We start from the raw sequence: 20,819 nt of genomic DNA, 5'->3' as shown, positions 1-20,819 counted from the left end.
CGTGGCGAGGTGATGCCAGCACAGTGTTACACGAGGGCACAGCAGCCCGGCGAGGTGACGCCGGTACAGCATTACACAGTGGCCAGGGCGGCCGTAGCCCGGACGACGGAGGAATGTGGCAGAAGGCCGGGCGGCCCCGAGGCGCCGCAGCCGGGGGCCGGGGGGCCCCAGCCGCCCGCGGCGCCATGCTGAGGTAAGCGGCCCCCAGCCGGCCGGGGAAGCGTGGGCGTGTAACGCAGTCCCTCAGGCACAGCACAGGGCTGGGCCCGGCGAGTGAGAGGGGCCATTTTCCATCCACCGCCCTCCCTCTCTCCAGAGCAGCCCCTCAGCGAGGGGGAGCCATCATGGCCGCCCGTTGATGGGGGGGGGGGTTCTCTTGCCAATCACGCGGCCAGCGCACCCCCCCCCCCCGGGCCACGTGGGGCAGAGCCTTCGGCCAGCTCCGGCAGCGGCCGCTGCCGCTCTGGCCAATAGCGAGCCAGACGGCCAGAAGCTGGCCAATCGCCCTCCTCCTCCTGCCCCTCGTCCCACCTCCTGCAGCGGGTAAGGAGCACGCCCAGGACCCGGGCGGGTGTCACGCGCGGCCGTGCGCGCTCACGTCCCTCCCTCCCCACCAGGGGCTGCTGTGTAGGCGAAGGGCGGGGCAGGAGGGAGCCCCTTCGCGCCATTGGAAAGCCCGGCTGGGCCCCGCCCCCTGACCCCGAGGAGCCAATGGGGGGCGCACCAAGGCGTGGCCGCGGGTGCGGGGAATCTATAAAGGTGGCGCGCGGCTGGCGGGAAGGGGTAAGATGGCGGTGTAGGCGCAAGTCGGCGTGTCCTGCGCTCCCCCCTCCCCACCTCAGGCGCCCGTGTTTCTCCTGCCGGAGGAGGCGGCTGGATCCCGACTCTCAAGCCGGCCGCGGTGTGAGGCGGGAGGAGGAGGACAAAGCCTCCGCTGCCGCCCGCGCCGTCATGCCTAACATCAAGATCTTCAGCGGGAGCTCGCACCAGGACCTGTCCCAGAAGATCGCGGACCGCCTCGGCCTGGAGCTCGGCAAGGTGGTGACCAAGAAGTTCAGCAACCAGGAGACATGGTGAGGGAGCGGAGCGGGAGGGAGGAGGGGGCGGAGCCGGGCACTACAACTCCCAGCAGGCCGCGCGGCGGCGCCGCGCTGGTTCCTTGCGCGAGCGTCGCGCGGGGGCTGTCGGGAGCTGTAGTGCGGGGAGCTCGCCGCGGTGGCCCGGCGGAGCGGGGCCTGGTGGGGGGCTGCCGGGCCCGGCAGCGCGGCGGCGGCCCCGGGTTGGGCAGGTCCCTCCCCGCCGCCTGGCCCGCGCGGGGGGCCCCGGGGGGGCGGGTGCGTGTGGCCCCGGCCCGGCGCCGCCTGCCCGACCTCCCCCCCCGGGGCCGCGGCCTGGTGGCGGGCAGCGCCCTGCGGCGGTGCCGGCCCGGGGGAGCGGGCTGCGGGGTGGGGAAGGCGGCCGACGCCGCGCCGGGTGGCGGGAGCCACGTGCTGCGCCGCGGGTGCCGCTGCGCCCATCCCTCTAGCGGCCTTCCCTGCCCAAACCGCGGGGTGCCGGCTCTGCCCGGAGACCTGCTGGGCTTCCTGCAGGTATCTTTAATACTTACGCTGGAATAATCCATACCGCTTAAACAGGACGCTGGAGGGAAGTTTCTGTCACAGGCAGCGTCTGTTGCTGAGGTTGGATCAGCCCAAGCCACCACCTGGCCTCGTGCCCCCCATCGGGAAGCTGCCTCTGGGGTGGATGCACCGCTGGGGTTTCACTGGCTCCCCTAACACCAGTCTTTTCCATGCTTAGGCTAAACTCTAGGCCGTGATGGCTGGAGGCTGGACTGTGCAGTGCTTAGGGTGTGGCTGGAGCTTTTGAACTGTTCTGAACAGCATCAGGATTTTGAAGTGCTTAATAACATTATTCAGGAAAGATCAGACAGGGACATCACCCAGCAGCCCACGAGGCACTTCGGGAGGTTGGCTTCCCTTCCCTGCGTCGCTGCGCCGTGCAGGAAGCTGCAGTGATGCCTCAGGTTTATTCCCCCCTCCCAGCTCTGAAACCTAACATTTATTTTGTTTTCTCTCTGTATTCTTTATGTCTTTGCTGTTGTCATCCTACTCAAAGATGTTAGGAGAAGCTAAAAAGTTAGCCAGGGGTCTTAGAGCTTGGTCTAGCAAAGTACAATAAATATGTATCTTTCTGAGTATAATCCACAGAAACTCAAATGATTGTGCCAACTCACCACTGTTCTGGAGACAGGTTTTTTCATGAAAATCCAGGACAGAAGCAGGAGGTAGAATATCACAGATGCTTCCCTTGCATGGGTATACACTGTAATTGAAAACCCAAGAGAGTTGTAGAGGAAACCAGTAAAAAGGCTCTGTTTATGACTTACAGTTGTTGCCATTGCACTGTTCTCATTACTATTTATCAATTGCTCTTACCTGTCACATTGGCTAGTCAAAGTCTTAATGTCAGCAGGTGGCGTGACTGTCAAAGATCTAATGCATCCTATGTACCCTAATACCTAACTGATGGCAACTATTTGCCTGAAAAAGGAAAAATTGTTAAAACAGCTGACTAGTATTTTGGGCAATAAATACCAGAGAGAGCTCTTGTATTAAGCTCTGACTGTTAGTAGGTACAATTGATGACAATTGTATGCTGACAACTGTTAAGTCAGTGGAAAATCCTTATACTGGCTGAAATTCTGCTCGAGGGATTGGTGTATGCTGTAAGCCAGTGTATAAGATAGCAAAATGACTGAATCAGCAGCTTGCCTGGTGCAGCTTGAGCAGCAAGACTGTAAATGCGTAGTGGTCATCAAAACCATGTTGAGGAAGGGTGGGAAGTGACATGAGAGAATGAAGTATTATTATCAAAAATCTACCCTAAGGGTCTGTAAAAATGGAGCAATTAGGAGCGTGTTGGGTGACTGTCCCCTTGCTCCTGGAGATAGCTCAATGACATGGCAGCAGTCTGCAGAGTGGGTAAACATCTCCAGGGCAAGAAGAAATTTTGTCCCCTGTAGACTAACTTCTGGTTGCCTTGAAATTGTGACATGCTTCTCTAAATTGAAATGGTGGAAGTAGTTAATTTGCTCCTACAGAAGTGCTGCCTTTTGCAGCACTCATGTGTATGAAACCCCAGAGCTGAGACTGCTGCTTTCTTTCCAACTCTGCTTTTGGTGCAGGTGCCTCAGCACATGTACTGAAGCTTTCTGGCCGTTTGCTGCTGGCAAACAGGACCTTTGGCTTGTATTCAGTCTCTTCATCAGCAGGGATTAGTGTGCATTACATCCAGGAGGAAATTAACCCCCAAAGCCTTTCCAAAGTGAAATGCTGGAGGCTTGTCTGTCCAAGCCAGCAAATAGCTGTTATGATTCTAAATCTAATAATCTGCTGCAGTGTAGCTTCTGTTGGAAGTTTGGCTCAGCTTTCTCTGCTGACTGGTCATCACGCTTGCTTCCTTTATACACCAGTTCTTTTAACAGAGATGGGCATAAATCTCTGATTTGGGGCAAACAAGGACTCTTCCAGGATGTGTACATGCTCCGATTGTGCTGAGATTGAAAGTGCAGGCTGAGTGCTTTTAGCCTTACTGGCTGAGCCATTAAATCTGATCAGTGAGCAACATAAAATAGTTACTGAGCAAATAAGCAGCAGTGTTCCTGCTCAACACCCTTGATTATATTATGTTCTCTCCCACAGATCCTTGGGACTGTAGTCCCATGAGTTGCAGCCTTGATTGCTCTGCAGGCATATGTAATGGCTTTGTTTTTAATTAATTTGTGTTTGGATACAACTGTCCTTTCTCCATCTGTCCCCAGTGTGGAAATAGGTGAGAGCGTACGTGGGGAGGATGTCTACATTGTGCAGAGTGGCTGTGGTGAAATCAATGACAATCTGATGGAGCTCCTTATCATGATAAATGCCTGCAAGATTGCCTCAGCCAGCAGAGTCACAGCTGTCATACCCTGCTTTCCCTATGCTCGTCAGGACAAAAAGGACAAGGTAAGGGTTTCAGTGAAGTTTTTGGCTGGGAAGATAAATGCATGTCTTGAAAGTCCTGGCTGCTGGCTAGGCATTTGGTGAAGTTGAATATGTAGAAGGGGAGATGATAGGACTTACTTTAACTTCTTAAACATTGGGGCATTGGACTATAAAATCATCTTCATAAAAATCTAGTTCTTCTTGAAAATGCACCAAGCTGTAATCACTGTTGGTGAAAAGATGCAATGTTAATGAGCGCTGCTTTTAGTAACTGTCTGTGAATCGTTGCCTGGAAGCAGAAGGCTGACATCTTGATGAGGGAGTTGAACTTGTCTTAAATACTATTTTCTCTTGTACTAGAGTCGAGCCCCGATCTCTGCCAAGCTGGTTGCGAACATGCTGTCTGTGGCAGGTGCAGATCACATCATCACCATGGACCTGCATGCCTCTCAGATTCAGGTAGGAGCTGAAATCGTGAGAGCGAGTACTTATCTGCTCACATCTGAGTCTGTTTACTGCCCTGCAGGCTTGCCGGTGACCTGCTTTTTATTGGACACAGCAGCAATCAGGACTCGAGAGCACAGGACTGGAAGGAACTTGTAGGGCCATCAGAAGAGGATGGGGGGATGGCTAATGGGTTCATCTGCAAATGAAATTATAGCTGTTGTTGACTGGGCTGAATGATGACTGTTTAGATGAATGTTGGGTTAGTAAATGGTCCATGCAGCTTTATCACCTTACAGTGACACTGCATTCTCAACTGGTGCTTTGAGGAATTTGAGAAATGGAGAATGGTTTGATAGTCTAGACTGTTCTTAAATATTGAGCAGGATTTTCTGATACTGACCTGTCAGGATGATGTGAGCAGTGCACTGAGGCACTGGCATCTTGTTAGTTTGGCACAGTGGCTGCCAATAGTGCTGCCCCAGGTTAGCTCCCCCGAGATGCACTGGCACAGCTGCTCGTGAGGGTGCCGTTGACCAGGGCAGTGATCTGCTCTGAGAGCTTCCTGCTGCTGCCGGGATGGGCAATTCTGCTTGGATCCATTCACTTCCACCGTTGCTCGTAGGTTGGCTTTGGTCCTCTCCCAAGCTGCTAGTGAACTGACTGAGCTGGTTACACTGGTGGAAAAGTATTCGTGGCTCTTTGCTGGATTAGTGAACTGAAGAGTCTCACTGAGAAACCAAAATGTTCACTAGGACTGTGTGAGAGAAGCAGTAGGAGCATGTACCAGGAAGAGAGGAGGGGCAGCAAGCTGCTAAATTGGTAGTCTTGTCTAGCTCCATCTTGAGCAAGCTCTGAGACCAGGAAACCAGCTTAGTGCAACTGAGAGGGGTGGCAGAGGGGGGATATCCATTGTATTGCTGTAAACATTTTGAATCTAGAGTACTTACATATCTGCTGTCTGGGTGAAGTAGATGGACTTGCTGTCATTTTAACAGTTAAAAATGCAGCCACTCACACTTCAGTATAATTTGTCCAGAAATACTGTCTCAGATTGCGGATCTCTGGGGGTGCAGCTGAGAAGACTTGCAGAAAGCTCATGAAATAGAGGAGCAGAGCTCCTCTTCCTTAAGAGGCTTGGAGTCATGATGTGTGCCATAGGGTTGAGCTTTCAACAGCAGCAGTGGTGAGATTGCAGTTGAATAATTAATTTTGTGTAGATCATCTCCAGCATCTGGCTGGTTCCAGCCAGCTTCTTGTAGGAGCTGGGCTACATGAGCCCAGAAAGAAAAATGTTAGAGATCAGTGTTACCCCTGCACCTTGAATGTAAGGCACGACTCTTTTTGCGAAGGACTCCTCTGTACCAGCTGTCCTGTCCCTTACTCCCTGTCCAGGATTAACTTCTGGCTTTTAGTGACCTTTGAGGTTTACCTGCAGGAGTCTGCTGGGTCAATGTAAAGTTGTGGAACCAGCTGCTGCATTAGTTCTAAAGGTAAATATTACCGAAGCTTTTTTGTAGGTTTCTGGCTTCCTGTAAGTGCAAACAGTGGAGGTAATAAGCATTAAAGATCAGACTGACTCTGTAAACAAGCAGCTAGCTGCTCTGGAAACAAGTGCTTTGGATATTTTCTGCACCTGTTAGGCTAGAACTAGTTCCATGCTGTGAAGGCGTCAGATGTAAAGTGTTGTTTATGTTGCCAAACTAGTTTCAGCTCTGAAGATTTCTTATATTACTGTTCTGTGTATCCCAAAGGTTACTGCAGTTCTATTAAGGAAAATAAAAAGGAAAGCTGAAAATGCTGTAGAAAAGCAGTGGCTGCATGCCTGACTAGAAGGCTGCTTCCAATTTTTTTGGCGTGTGACCTTCAGCTACATTGATCTACTAATGTCTTCCTCCTTGCAGGGTTTTTTTGATATCCCTGTTGATAACTTGTACGCTGAGCCTGCTGTACTGAAGTGGATCAAGGAGAATATTGCCGAGTGGAAGAATTGTACCATCGTTTCACCAGATGCTGGTGGAGCCAAGAGGTAAGCTGCCAGACAGCAGGCGGAGATGGTTCTTCATCTGCTTGAATTGTTAACACAGCGCAAATGTAGTTGTGATGCTGTTCTTAAGATGCATATTCCCTCTCTGCCAGCCTGCCTTCTGCAAGACAGTCTATGGCAGATAGATAAGAATTGTCAAATATTCTTCCTAGAGGATGTATAGAAGGTCCCTGGGGCTTAAATGGCTTCTGGCATCCCAACTGCATAGATAGAATTGAGCAATCTTTACATCCTTTGGACTAAAGCTATTTTTGGAGAAGTGGAATTATTCAGGTTGGTGAGGAAGGGTATCCTGCAGTTCATACGCCATTCCAAAACAAGGTTAGCCCTGCTGGTTCAAGGTCATTTTTATTCAAGGTGTTTGTATTAAACTCAGTTTAACAAGGCATTTTCTTGCTTTATTACTCCTAATCTGAATCTCTTGCTGTGACTTAAGCCCACTGCTACTCCTACTTTTCCCCATGAGCACAGAAGATAGATGTTTCCTTTCTTAGCAGCAGCGTATGTGAGCACCTTTCTGTCTTGTCTGACACAGGAAGTACACTCCTGTCTTTTTGCAGATAAACACACAAGCTTGTGGGCAATTCAGAAGGCTTCCAGGTGCTCATTAAGCAGAAACAGGCTCTTTGTTGAAGGCTCTGTATAATGGCTACAAGTGATAAGCTAAGGGAAGCAGATGTATTCTGTAATCCAAGAGACTTTGTCATATGAAAATGCTGGTGCATGCTGACCTGATTCACATACTCTGGAGTGATTTAAGCTCACTGTTACAAATGGCCAAGCAGTACTACTGCTGTGGGTCGCTGTTTGTCTTACTGTAGCTTCTTTGTGATCCATGTACCAGACACGACCTTTTGCATGTTCAGCTACTTCTGTAGCTTGTTGCATAATGCAGCATCTTGGATGGCAAATCAGCCAGATACAATCTGATTCCTTAAAAGACCTTTTTAAAAGCCCCTTGAACTGAAATGCAGTGGTCTTAGCTGGTACAATATTGCATGAAGATGCTGCAGAACTAAATACTTTTCTGAGTAGTTGAATGTGTCTAAAAAACCTTCTTAAGACTGTTGGGATGATGAGTCTGATCTACTGAGGCCAGGACTCTGCTGATCTCAAGTACAGAACTTTTTAGGGGCATGTGTATTTTGTTCCTTCTGTGTGTTAATGCTTTTAAATTTTACCATTCATCAGTATCTATATATAAAGTCTGGGTAACATTTCCTTGGTCACTCTATCTGACGTAAATGTGAGTGGACTTGCTGGAGTACGGGTCCAGGGAATGCGCCTGTCCTTGTGCCAGTGTTCATATGCGTTTGGCCCCATGACACTTGGATACTTATGAGTGCAAGTAAATCCCTGTCAGAATCTCTAGTCCTCCAAGCTGGGTTCCAATTCGTAGTCCTCAAAACTTCAACATGACCAAAGAGCTGGAAGCTTGATCTACTGGATAGTAAAACTGGCCCCTGCTGCTGCAATGAGCTGTAGGAGGCTGCTGTCCCAAAGAGGAAAAAGGACAAATCTGAAGGAAAAGTTCAAAGTGTGATGATTCTGCACTGACTTCTGTGCAGGTGAATTCAACTCCAAACTTGTCTGAGTATTCAGAAGTGCATTGAATTATATCGTATTGGGTATAATATGCATCAACTTTAAATTGCATAAGGTGCCCTCATTCTAGTGGCTACTGTCACTTGTTGAAAGGCGAACTTGGGCTGTCTTCACTGCATTGCAGTCTGGGATAAGTAGGGTTTTCTGTACTCTTAAGTAGACAGTGTAGATCACTAACATTAGTGTTGAAGGAGGAGGGATGTACTGACCTGTGCTGGAACCTGAAGACTATGTTGCCTAAGATTTCAAAGGCAAACCGCTTATCACTGAATCTTGCTTAACTACTGTTGTAGATGAGATAGTAAAATGAAGCAAAGACAAAGACTTTCTGATCTCCTTATCCTTTGCATCTTCTCTTTGCAGTTCTTTTCTTAGCCTGCAGCTTATTGTGGCTGTAATGAACACAATTTCTAGCTGGCACTTTCTCCTGGAAACCACTCCTCTTTCACATATGGGTTCAAAATTTAAAAGTAGCTATGAGATGAGGAAATATGCCTGAAGTCACAGAGCAAGCCAATTCCCTTATGTGCTGTAGATGACATGCCTGTGCAGAACCGCAGGTGACTGTCTTGCAGAACTAAATTGATTCCATTCATAGCTGAATGGCAGTAACAGGGAAAGTACTAAAATGTTACACAGAGTAATAGTGAAATGGCATTTCCAGTGACCAGTTGCATAGTGGGAAAGAATAGTTCTGTATCATTGTTTCGGATTTAGAAATATGCAATCAATTGCCACTTTTTATTTGCTCCTTATTCTTATTCCTCTTGGTAGTCTGATTTTAATAATGAAAAATTCAGGAAGTCTGGTGTGGCTGTACTACTCATACTTCCAGACTAACTCCTCAATGTCATAACATAGCTTAAGCCTTTCCCGTGTCTTGTTACAGAATTGACAACTTCCCAAGCATTCTGCTCACTTGAGGTTTGCTGAGCTTGCTAGTTAAGGTTTGTTTTGAGCTTTAAATGCAAATTAGTTTGCACCAGTCAGGATGGAAGACTTTGATCTTAATCTGGGGGCTGTCATCGAGAGAGTAGATCAGAGGTTTCACGGTAACTGCTTGAAAGGAAATTACAGTAAGGTGGCAAAGTGTCTTCTGTGAATTGCTTGGGAGCAGTTAACAGAAGTGGTGACAGCTTCTTTTGTTGCAGTCTCAGTTTGTGCTTACAGTTTTGGAAGAGATTGTCCTTCAACTAAAGCTGCTATGTGGAGTTAAGTGTGGTTTGGAAACTATTCTCTCTTCAGAGTGACCTCCATTGCAGATCGATTGAATGTAGACTTCGCCCTCATTCACAAGGAGCGCAAGAAGGCCAACGAAGTGGATCGCATGGTACTCGTGGGTGATGTGAAGGACAGAGTGGCCATTCTGGTAGATGATATGGCAGACACATGTGGTACCATCTGTCATGCAGCAGACAAGTGAGTAGGGCTGACTGTCTTTCCTAAATCAGACTTGCTGTTAGCGAACACTATGTAGTGAATTAATCAAATATTTGCATGTGAAGTTTCACAAAGTACCCTGAAATTTCTTGATTTTTCTATTTCATGTCACACAAAAGCCTAGTTAAACTTCTTTCTTGAAAAGTTTGTGTAGAAGGTATGCGTATTGGATAGTATATATTCTTGATGGGTTGGCTTAGTGATGCTTGACTGCTAACATTTAGTGATAGGTCATAGTGAGACTTAACTGTCCTTCAGATGTCTTCCACTAGACCATCACTAACTTAACCCTAGGTAAGATTAGATGCTATCTGGTCCAGCATAACATAAGGTCATATATCTGCATTTCTATTAGCAGCAAGCTTTTGAAGCTCTAAAGCCAGCCTTCTGCACCAGAGAAGCCATCATATACAACTTTCGTTATTAAATACCTGCCACTTTATGTTGGCAAAAGCACTGAAAGTGGATTTGTATGATCTAGTCCAGATGTTCCAGGACTGAGAACAACGTTCTTCCAATGTGTCGCTTGCTGGTAGTGGATTGTATGGTACTTGTTAAATTTTTTCCTTCCCCCAAATCAGGGATGATCAAAGGTAGTCTGTACCTTAAGCATATGGTATTCTCTCCTTTGCTGTTTACCCCTTGCCCCACACTCGTGTCACTTTAGGAAATATTCTTAGCAAGTATTAATCTGTCTCTTTCTCCCTCACAGGCTTGTGTCAGCTGGAGCCACCAAAGTTTATGCTATCTTAACTCATGGGATTTTTTCTGGGCCAGCAATTTCTCGAATCAACAATGCCTGTTTTGAAGCAGTTGTTGTCACAAACACAATACCCCAGGAGGACAAGATGAAACATTGCCCTAAAATCCAGGTAAGCATCTGTTTTCTCTTCTCTCAGCTCTTAAGAACAGCTCCTAGGACTTGTCTGTCCCTGTTGCTGGGAAAACTTGTAATACTGTCCAGTGCTTACTGCAGTATTACTAGACATAAAGTTTCATTGATATTGGATTCAGTGGCAGTGCTGACAAGGATTTCCCTTATTCCTATTGCAGTGGGATAACAGACCTGTTATACTGATGAAAATGGAGCTGCTAACCAAGATCATCTCAAACAGTTCATTTAATCTTTTTTGCAGGGCTTGTCATAACCTAGATCAGATCACTGATCTAATGGGGCCAGGATGTAAGCAAGCAGTTCTGTCAGTACCCTTTGGAGGGGTGACATGCTGATGTGTAGCACTGAAGCAGAAATGGGTAGGAACTTCTCAAGCCAGTAGTGATGCCAGCTTCAGTTGTGGAACTCACCTTGGTGTGCTGTCACCACAGTAGATCATCTTCCTGCAAAACACAAAGGCCAGAAAAAGCTATCTGGAAGGATTTCTGCTTTCTGTCCTAGAAATCTGGCTCTTGCCTTTCCTGTTCCTCTTGGAAGATTGGAGATGCTACTGAATCCGTAACAACAGATGCCAAGAAACATGATTTGAAAGGATGTGACTACTTTAAACATTGGATGTCCTGTACTTTCTCCCAAGCCTTGTGTCTAACCTTTTAACCAGAGTTCTTTATCCACATGTCCTTTCCTTCTGAAGACCTTTTGTGAAACAAAGCAGGCCTGGTTTGGGAAAGGTGAATGTTTAATGTCTGGTCATAATAACAATGAAAATGACCTGAAAAGGGAGCATAGTTTCTTTTCACTTACATGTCCTGCTGGTTTGACTAAGAGCAAGTGACACAGCTCCATAATGCAGTGTTCACATACTTGACAACATTAAAAAAAACCTTTGCCATCCATATCAAAGCTAAAAACCAGTCTTGACTTCACTCTTTATGTTGGCTTTCCGTTTAGGGAAAGTAGGCAGGGGTTTTGTTTCCCATGCTGAGGCTAACTTTCCTAAAAGGAAAAATTGCCCATAGAACTAAAATTAGGCAGAACTTCAGGATTTCTTCTGTTAACAGACAGATGTGGAATCGTAGCTTTACCTGAGAGTGCAGGCATAATAGCTTATTCAGAAATTTCAGGTATGCTGCTAGAGCATATGCACAGTCAGGGCAACCTTAAACACTAGCTTTGCAGCACATAGGTATATAGGACACATGCATTTGGGGAAGTTCTGGAAAGAAACAGTCCTACTGACCACCTAGTCTGGAAAGCGACTGGTGCTGCTAAGGCTCAGCTAGTCCTTTGCTGTAAGTGTAGCAGGTCCCACAGCAGTGGGGTTCTGGTGAAAAGGAAGCTCAGCTGGCTGAATCGAGTGGGTTTTAAGCTGCTTCTGGAGGCAAATCATGAGCTGATTGCAAATGGTTATTGGGTTGCATTTTTCAACACTAACTTCTGGAAAATACTTCTGTAACTCAGCACATCTAAAAGATGTCTGCTTGCACTGTCTATAAACTCCGTGCTACAGTTAATGTAGGCAAAATGTTAAAATGGTAACTAGGATGTAAATAGTCGTAGCCAAGGATTGCAGTGGAGAAATTTTTCAGGCTCTCACTTACACCTCACTCTTCCCAACACTGAACATCAGATGTTAGTATAAATACTGAACTAAAGGATTTGTCATAAGAGTCCCATGCTCTGTTTTGCATTCCTTAAGTTTTTTTCTTCCTTCTCGAGAGGCAAACTACACAGAAGGAAGAAATGCTAAACACGAATTTCACTTAATTCACAAACGGTGAACATGCTGGTTCTCACTGAGACTGCATTAAATGTAAATGCTTCAGCTGCTGGGGTTCAGAGCCAGAGTGTTATTGAGACTTTAATTTCTCCTCCATTAACTGGATTGTTCCACCAGGTGGAGCACAATAACTGGAAACTGAACTGCAGCACAGTAGCTTAATCTTTTTTTCTTAATGCTGGTAGCAGTGAGTAAAGTCTCGTTAAGGGAAGCAGTGTGATCTTGATGTAGACTTCCTGACTTCTGTGTAACCCAGACAAAGCAAACAAGACAGCTCTAGGGTGAGGAACGTACTGCCTTTAGGGAGTGTCAGGAAAGCAGAGTGAGAGTAGATTGTGAGCCTGACAAAGATCAGCAGTGAAATATTTCTTGCAGTACTATACACAACTGAATGTCTTCAGAAGGATGTGGAATGAAATCCCTTTCTGGCCTGGAACTCATTTTTCTGCGTCTAGCATCTTACAAATTTAGGGTGCGGGGTTTGCTCCTTGAAGTTCTTCACTGTTTACCAGCTGTTTTGCCAGCCTTGATATTTCTTCTTGGTGATGCTGATGTATCTTTTTTTCCCCTCCAGGTGATCGACATCTCAATGATCCTTGCAGAGGCCATCAGGAGGACTCATAATGGGGAATCTGTCTCCTACCTATTCAGCCATGTCCCTTTATAACAACAGATGCCAGCTGCTGCTTGTATGGCTTTTTTTAAAACCAAAAGTTGTTCAGCTTGTTATAAAGTTCAGTAGAAGACTCTGCTTGTTCCAGTGCAGTTCTCCACAGCTGCTCCTGCATAAGTCAGGCTTACTGACTCTGATCCCAGCACTAGGAGGTTGGGGGGAGGCTCATCTCTGTCACACTCCAACTCCACCAGCAACCTTGTGCGTTGGGGCTCGTCAGTAGCATTGACTCAACCCTGCAGATCTGTGGAGAGCAGGACTGACACATGGCTAATTGCCACAACTATTTTTGGAGGGGGGTGGGGGAGGGAGAGGGTTTGTCTGGGCAGGTTTAGGTGATCTGGCATGTGCACCCTGAATTGCTTGGGAAGTAGAGCTCCCTAGGACATGTTGGTCTGGATCTACAGCAAGAGCCCGAGAGAATGCTGACTGTCTTACCACTCTATACCTGACAGAGGCCCTCGAAGAGGGGTGGGGAAGGCTTGCATCTTGGCCAAGCTTAGCCCTAGGGCACACCTCAGGATGGGAGGTGGTTCTGCTACAGCTTCTTCCCATGAAAGGAGGTCAGTGTAGCTTGCAAACTTGAATTAATCTGAATTGTTAAAGAAATGCTATGCCCTTTAACATGCTACGCAGCAAAACTAAGGTGAGAGCGTAGTATGTTCAGTGCTGCTTTGCTGCATCAACTTAGTGGTCAGAGGTGCATCCTGGACAAGCAGTCTTCTTCCTGGCTTGTAGGTGGAGGGCTCCTGGTGGCTGTGTGCTCTAGTTCCTAGCATAAGCTAAAACAAATGCCTCATCTTTGCAGTTACTGTTAGCCTTGCTAGAGACTAGAGGACTGCTGTCATGTACTGTAGTTGCACCTTGATTTGCTGTGCAAAAGTACCTTGATCCTTTTTTTACCAGTACATTAGTAAATGGAGCCTCTTGACCCTTAGTAGCATGGTTGTTGCATCTAGCAAGTGCCTGCTCAGTAGACTGATACGGGGTGGCCTAATGTGCAACAGCTTTGTGTCCAGCTGTCTTTGCCTCTGAAGGCTGTCTGCAATCCTGTTGTCCCGTGAGTTACTGGCATGTTCTCATTGCTTCTCCTGGACACTATCTGCCTTGCCTTGAAAGTGTTGCTCATTCCAACCACAACTTTGCAAGGGATCTTGAGAACCACAGAGGATGAGAGGTTGCAGGACTACAGAGCCTGAAGAAGCCTCTGCAGTGCATCTGATGCAGCAAATAATCAGAAGTGCTTGTGGCAATGGGTCGAAGAGGCTTGTGATATGTAGTACTGGGAAAAGCATGGATCTAACTCCAATCCGACAGGCAGCAAAGTGCCTGAAAGAAAAATACCAAAACTAGAGCTGGCTGAGGCTCCTGGATATAAAATAAGTATCATCCAAAACTTGAATGCATGGTAACTGTACCAGACAATCTTAAGGTAAACTGTTAAGTCTCTCCTGGACTCTTATAACCTGGACGGGGGTTATAGACCAAGCTGTTTTATGCAGTCTGGTTTTTACAAGCACTCCTCTTTGATTTGTTTTTGATATGAGGGAAGGGAAAAAGGGTAGAGAAGGAACTTGAAATTGCTTGCTAGGATAGCCAGCATGGCTTTGAGAGGCGAGGGGCTGGGGAATAAGTGGAACTAACTGAGAAACTTGGTTAAGATCTAGGGAAGTACTTCTTTAGTCGTGCCTTTTAATGAAGACTTCTCCCCTCTCCCTTCCTAAAACTCCTGACCTGTGGCAACTTTAACACTTCTATTACAGTGTAGGGCTTTTTCTTTTGTATAAGAATCGGTGTTTGTCTGGAAAGTGTGTGCGTGTCTGTTCTGCTTCTTTGCTTTGCATCCTGCACTGAGCTCTGAGAGTCTGATTCCTGCCTCCTACCTTGGAGCCCCTGCTGCTGCACTGCCAATGCCTCGAGAGCCAGGACATCAGCGGCGTGAGGATTTTCAGCAGCCTTTGTGTTAAACTTAAGACCTTGATGAAGGAATTAAACTTTTATTTAAAAAGCATGGCCTCTGTTTATAACTAGTTCCGAAACTCTACAAAGGTGATGTCCATCTTCTGAGGTGAGTCCCTTGTAAGGTAGATCATAGAGCAGTATAGTTTGGAAGGAACCTTGGGAGGGTTTATCCTTTGCTGTGCTCCCTTTGCATGGAAGAAAATACTTAGGGCCAAGCTGTTTTCCTGGAGGGCAGTGGCTCTTGTCTCCATCTGATTTCCTGGACTTAATTCTGTTAGAGGTGGTCATGCAATTTTTCTTGAACTGTTCAGTTAGGTATCTGAGCTGATCTGTTCAAATAATGCCCAGGTAAGGGAAAACATGAATAGTTTAGCAAATTTGAAGTATTGCTAAGTATCTTGTACAAGAGACTAATGATTTGAAGCAGCAGGTTATGTACTGAAGTGCTTGTTTTAACTCAACCGTGATCCTTTTGCATTGCACGTTGTAGACCTCAAATATAAATGAGGTCGAGGGGATGAGATGGTGTCTCTAGAGAAAGGTCTTTTGTCTTTACGATAGACTCTGGCATAGGTTCAACCCTTGTTTTGAGAAACAGGGCCATGGGGACCTCTGCCTGGGACTGCCACTGTCATTTTTATGTTAAAACATACTTCAGAACTGTCCCGTGAATTCCTGAATTGTACATTTTCCCCCACAAACATCTGGAAAGGGAGGGGGACGGGACAAGGGTTGATGTGGGTCTTGCTGCGGTGGTGTAGCAGACCTCTTCATCCTTAGAGATGAAACAGGGAGAACATAAGAGCTTTATAGCCAAAGATTTGGTTTTTTTATGGAGGTGACTGCCACTACTATTAGTGCGTATATTGTTTTGTATTAGTACACAGCTAAAACCTTTTCTTGGGGCTGAGGAGGGCAGAGGAGAGCACTTAAAATCCTGTATGATAGCAATGCCATCGCTTAAAAGCATGGCTGATGCCCAGGGTATGAGAACTATTTTTAGGGGGTAAAGCTTCCCTGTTGGACTTCTGGACCCCAGAAGTGTATTGCTTAAACTAAAACATTCTTATGCAAAAGCGCTTGCTGTGCTAATGTGAGATGCTTCCTGTAGCAAAGACGCTTCTCCAGCCTCCTGGGTTTGGAGCCTGAGCATCTCCGGAGGGTGGGGACTGCGGGGTGCTTGAGGACAGCTCTGGAGGTGAATCGCGTGGTGCCTTCTCAGGCTTCCTTCACCGCTGCTGAGGAAATGCAGTAGAAAGCAAAACATTTAGTTCTGCAGCAGGAAATCCCCTGCGGGTGGTGCCACTGGAGCTGATGGTGAGGGGAGGATGGAGCTGGGCATTCTCCGTGCCGGGACATGCCGGGAGCGCCTGGGCGGGTGCAGGCCGCTGGCTGCAGGCACGGAGCTGCTGGCAGAGGTGGAGGTTGGTGCTGGCAGTGTCCTGTCCGACAGACGGCTGTGCTGTAAAAGCAGCAGCAGAAAGCATTTAGCAGCCATGTTTCAGGCCTGTGTCTTAGCCCTGCTCTCCTGCCTGGGTAGTTTGAGCTAACACGTAGGGTGGGAAGACTGTAAGCTGCTGCAAAGCTGTTTGTGCTCTGGGCCAGGCTCCGACCTTGCAGGTGGCAGCGCTGGTCTGCTGCGCTTGGTGGAGCGAGAGGAGATAAGTCTCCGGCTCCTTGCCCAGCGGTGCCTCTCCGGGTGCTGCTCCTGCTCCCCGCCGGCGCGCGGGAGGGCTTTCCCGTCCCCCGGGCACGGCGCCGCGGCGAGCTGCGGAAATCATAGCTCGACTGTGCAGCTCCTGCATAACGGGAAAGCGCGAAGGGTTAATGAAAAGCCCTTCTCAAAACTGCCTCCTCGGCGGGTGAAGCAGAAGTGAGATCTCGGGCAGGAATGAGCTCGCGCCCGAGCGCAGCGCGATGCTCGTGTGCTCCCACCGCTGCCTTCCGGAGGCGGCCGGCGCGTCCCGGGGGGCAGAGAGGACCGGGGAGGAGGCCGGGGTTAAAACGAGCTGGAAAAGTGAACCGCGGTCCCAAAATGGGGGGGGGGCTCAGCAAGGGGACGGGCCCCGTCAGCGTCCAGAGGCTCAGGCCACGGCGGGCGGCCGACGGGCACCTCTCCGTTCTCGGTCGTTCACGTCAGCCCTGCTGTTGCATTTCCCCTGTTCGAAATCACCGAAAGCAGAAATGCCAAAAAACATGGGGGAAAGGAGCGGCAGGGGACGGAAGCTGAGGCACGGGGAAGCTGGGGCACGCGGAGGGCAGACGCGTGGAGGCCTGCGGGCTTTGCTGCTTCACCCCGGCCACTGCTTGTCGGCAGCCCCGGCGGCTCCCCGGCACGGAGCGGCGGCCCCTCGGGCCCTCGCCGGCCCGCTCGGCCCTGCTCGCCGGCCCCGTCCCCCAGGCCGTCCTCCACCATGCCAGCTCCCCCTGCCAGGCCTGCGGCACCGCGCTGCCGGTGTGGATGGCCACCACCGCTGGCCGCCATGGCCTGCCACCACCACCTGCTATGACGGCTGGCCACCAGCACCTGCCACCACCGTCTGCCACCGCAGCTGGCCACCACGGCCTGCCACCATGGTGTGTCGCCACCACCTGCCACCATGGCCATCCACCACCGCCTACCACCACTGCCTGCCACCACAGCCTGTCACCACGGCCTGCACCATGGCCTGCCCCCATGTCCAGGCTGGGCAGTGAGGGTCCGGCCACCCCCAGCTCGTAGGTGCTGATCGGCCGCCCCTCGCCCGGTGCCCACAGCCCTGCTGGGTCACCCAGGCGCGTCGCGCTCGCTCAGCCAGGCTGGACCAGGCTGTGGGGCTCCTGCCCTCCCGCTCGCCCCCGGGCCTCCCCCGAGGCGCTTCCGCCCTGCTGATGGGCCCTGTCGGGGTCTTCACACCGCCCGGGGCCCAGGTCCCTCCCTCCGCCCTGGGGCGAGCGGCCTCCGCGCCACGGGGTGAACGGCGGCACGAGGGCCGCGCTGTGAGTGCGTGTGCAAGATGTGCGTGTGTGCAAGGGCGTGGGGGTGTGCAGGGTGTGCGTGTGCACAGGCTGTGCTGGGGGGTGTGCAAGGGGTGTGCAGGGCTGGGTGTGCAAAGCAGTGTGGGTAGGGCTGGGTGTGTGCAGGCCGGGGGTGCATATGCGCCGGTGTGTGCAGGACTGGGGGTGTGTGTGTGTGTGCACAGGGTGTGTGTGTTGGGCTGTGTGTGCACAGGGGGTGTGTGCAGGGCTGTGTGTGTGTGTGTGCACAGGGGGTGTGTGCAGGGCTGGGGGTGTGTGTGCACAGGGTGTGTGCCGTGCTGGGGTGTGCATGCATGCAGGGTGTGTGTGCAGCACTCTGTGCGCCTGTGTGTGCGCAGAGGGGAGTGGGCAGGGCGGGGGGCCGTGCAGGCTGTGTCCATGGGTGCCCATAAGGGTGTGTAGGCACCACCCACGGCTGAGTACACACAGACACGGCTGTACACACACACACCCACGGCTGAGTACACACATACGCACACCAGTGCGCGGCCCCGGGAAGCGCCGCGCCCCCCCACCGCGAGGCATCTCGGGAGCAGTAGTTCGCTCCCAGGTGCTCCCCGGCGCGGCAACAGGGTGAGGAACTACATTTCCCAGCAGGCTCAGCGGGCAGCCAATGGGAGCGCGCGGGCTGGGCGGCGGCCGGGGTATATAAGGCGCCGCCCCACGCGGCGCGCTCCACACTCACCTGGGCGAGCGGCGGAGCAGCGCGCCGCGGCGGCACCGAGGTGCGGCCCCGGGCGCGGCGGGGGCTCCCGCGGCGGGGCCGCCCCGGGCCCGGGGGCTGCGTGCGCGGCTGGGGCGGGGGGAGTTGTCCCGGTTGCGTGCAGCTGGGGGGGGGTCCGTGTGGGTGCGGGTCTGGCAGGGCGGGTCCCGGTGTGCCCCGAGGGTGCAGGGCGGGGGCTCCCGGTGTGCCCGCGTGCACCGGGGAGCGGGGCCGGGGGGGGTGCGTGCATGCATGTATGCACCGTTGGGGAGGGGGGTGCATTTGTGCCCCGGGGAGCGCAGAAGGGGGGGGCTCCCGGGGGTGCCCGCCCTACCGGGGAGCGGGGCCGGGGGGTGCAGGGCGGGGCCGGGGCGGCGGCGCGCTCCGCCCTGCGCTATTGTCCGCGGCGGCGGGGAGGGGGGGGGCGCCTTTGTCTGCGCTGCCGGCCCCATCCCGCCCCCCCGACCGCCCCGGTGCCCGCAGGCAAGATGTGCGACAAGCCGGACCTGTCGGAGGTGGAGAAATTCGACAAGAAGAAGCTGAAGAAGACCAACACGGAGGAGAAGAACACGCTGCCCTCCAAGGAGAGTGAGTGCAGCGGGGCGCGGTGCTCGGTCCTGCCGGGGTCCCATCGCCCTGGGGCCCCCTGGTGCAGCCCCCGGGGCCGCTGCTGGTGGGGGGGGAGCAGGGGCTGGAGCTGGGTCCTGGCGAGCCCCTCCCTGGGCTGCAGGAGCCCCCCTCCTGGGGGAGGCATGCCTTGCTGGAGTGGGTGTCTTGTGTGCTGACCTCACTGCTGAGGAATCCAGCAGAGAGGCATTTTTGGTCAGTTTTACTGTTTTTTCCTCTGGGTCTGGAGCCCTGGAGAGGCAGGACCGGGCTCTGTAGAGCCTTCGGATGCCCGGGAGGGCTCTGCTACCCCCACGGTGGTGGGTCCCTCCTGGTGTGCAGAGCAGCTGCCCCAGGCTTGTGTTGGGGCTTGACTTCCCTGAGGAAAGCAAGAGGTGGATGCCTATCTTGCTGTCACCCATGCCTGTGTCCCCTGTTGCCCTCTGACTGGTTACCTACATGTTGGGGCCAAACTAAAATTGGGTGCCAAAGGCTGCAGTTGCTCTGCAGCCTTCTCCAATGGGCGTTTCTCTGAAAAACCCTGAGGCTAATGGAGCTGTCTCTTCTCTTTCAGCCATTGAGCAGGAGAAGGAGTGTGTGAAGTCTTCCTAGAGTGAGATGGCCTGGCAGGAAGAGCCAACACTTAATTTTTTTGCTTTGAATTAAATCATCTGTTTTTTTAAATTTACATCATGTATGTGTACAGAAAACAGCTGTGTCTAACCCACTGTCCCACCTTGCTGGCAGCCTCAGCAGGTGGAGGGGGACAAAGCATGGTCCCCTCCGAATCCATCCATTGCCTGACCTGACCCAGCCTTGTCCTTGCTGCCCAGCAGACTCCTGTTGTCAGCGCTGATCTTGCTCAAGTGTGCTGGGGAGATGAGCAAGGGCTGTGGAGCTCATGGGATGGACCCCTCCAGCATGGGGGAGTGGGGCTCCTTTCTCATCTGGCCTGTGACCTGGGTCTGTCTCGCATACTCTTCACTGGTGGTGTTCTGTGGCCTCACTCACAATTTGTCTTCCTTGGGGGAAAAAAATGAAAGTTTATTATAAAATAAAAAAAATCTAATGACCTACCTAAGGCTTGTGGCTTCTTTGAAGGTGCAGGCTTGCAGCCTGGCTTGCCTGGGGGGTGGGAAGGTCTCTTGGTGCTGTGACACTGGGGCCTTGGCGTTGCCCAGAGAACCACAGATGGTTCCCTGCTTGGTGAGTCCCAGCACTGGAGTGCTCTGGGGCTTTTGCGGAGGCTCCTGTGTGGCTGTGGGAGGGTCTGGATTGGGCTCGGGTCCTGGGAGGCAGGATGGGGCACTCCCTGTTGCCTTCCTGCAGTGGGATAGCCTGGCACAAGGCTGCTGCCTGCCCCAGCAGCCCCCCACCACAGCACTGAGTGCACCCTCGAGGAGAGGCCATCACTGTGCTTGGGTGGCCAGCTCCCTGGTGGGTGCTGCTTGGCTGTTCCTCCTGCTTTAGGGAGCAGAGCGGTGTCCTCTGCCTGGAACATCGCGCTTGGACCTGGGCTGGCTTTGCCTGCGAGGCTGGGTGTGCTGGGAGCATGGCTGCTGGCCCAGCCTTCCCTTCACCTCGAGCCAGCCTCAGCCCTTGCCTGGGGGAGGCTTTTCCACCCTTGCAGGGTTGGGTTTGTGGGCTTGACCCTTGGGTGCCT

The 20,819-nt window shown here is 51.3% G+C and overlaps 1 protein-coding gene across 2 annotated transcripts; it reads left to right on the top strand.

Moving 5' to 3' along the window:
• Positions 1-755: 755 nt before the first annotated feature.
• LOC112989673 (ribose-phosphate pyrophosphokinase 1) lies at positions 756-14,875 on the top strand. Of its 2 annotated transcripts, XR_010391102.1 has the most exons (8): positions 756-1,073; positions 3,821-4,004; positions 4,344-4,442; positions 6,332-6,456; positions 9,325-9,498; positions 10,232-10,391; positions 10,656-11,145; positions 12,769-14,875. XR_010391102.1 is itself a non-coding variant. In XM_026110988.2 (7 exons), exons 1-7 carry the CDS (start codon positions 952-954, stop codon positions 12,859-12,861), a joined length of 957 nt encoding a protein of 318 aa, XP_025966773.1. In that variant the 5' UTR covers positions 756-951; the 3' UTR covers positions 12,862-14,875. The 2 variants fall into 2 exon arrangements, 1 of the variants encoding a protein (XP_025966773.1); XM_026110988.2 differs by lacking the exon at positions 10,656-11,145.
• Positions 14,876-20,819: the final 5,944 nt, after the last annotated feature.

Source organism: Dromaius novaehollandiae, chromosome 11 (genome assembly GCF_036370855.1).
Source record: "Dromaius novaehollandiae isolate bDroNov1 chromosome 11, bDroNov1.hap1, whole genome shotgun sequence".
Lineage (NCBI taxonomy): Eukaryota > Metazoa > Chordata > Aves > Casuariiformes > Dromaiidae > Dromaius > Dromaius novaehollandiae.
This window is presented reverse-complemented; position numbering and strand designations above follow the sequence as displayed.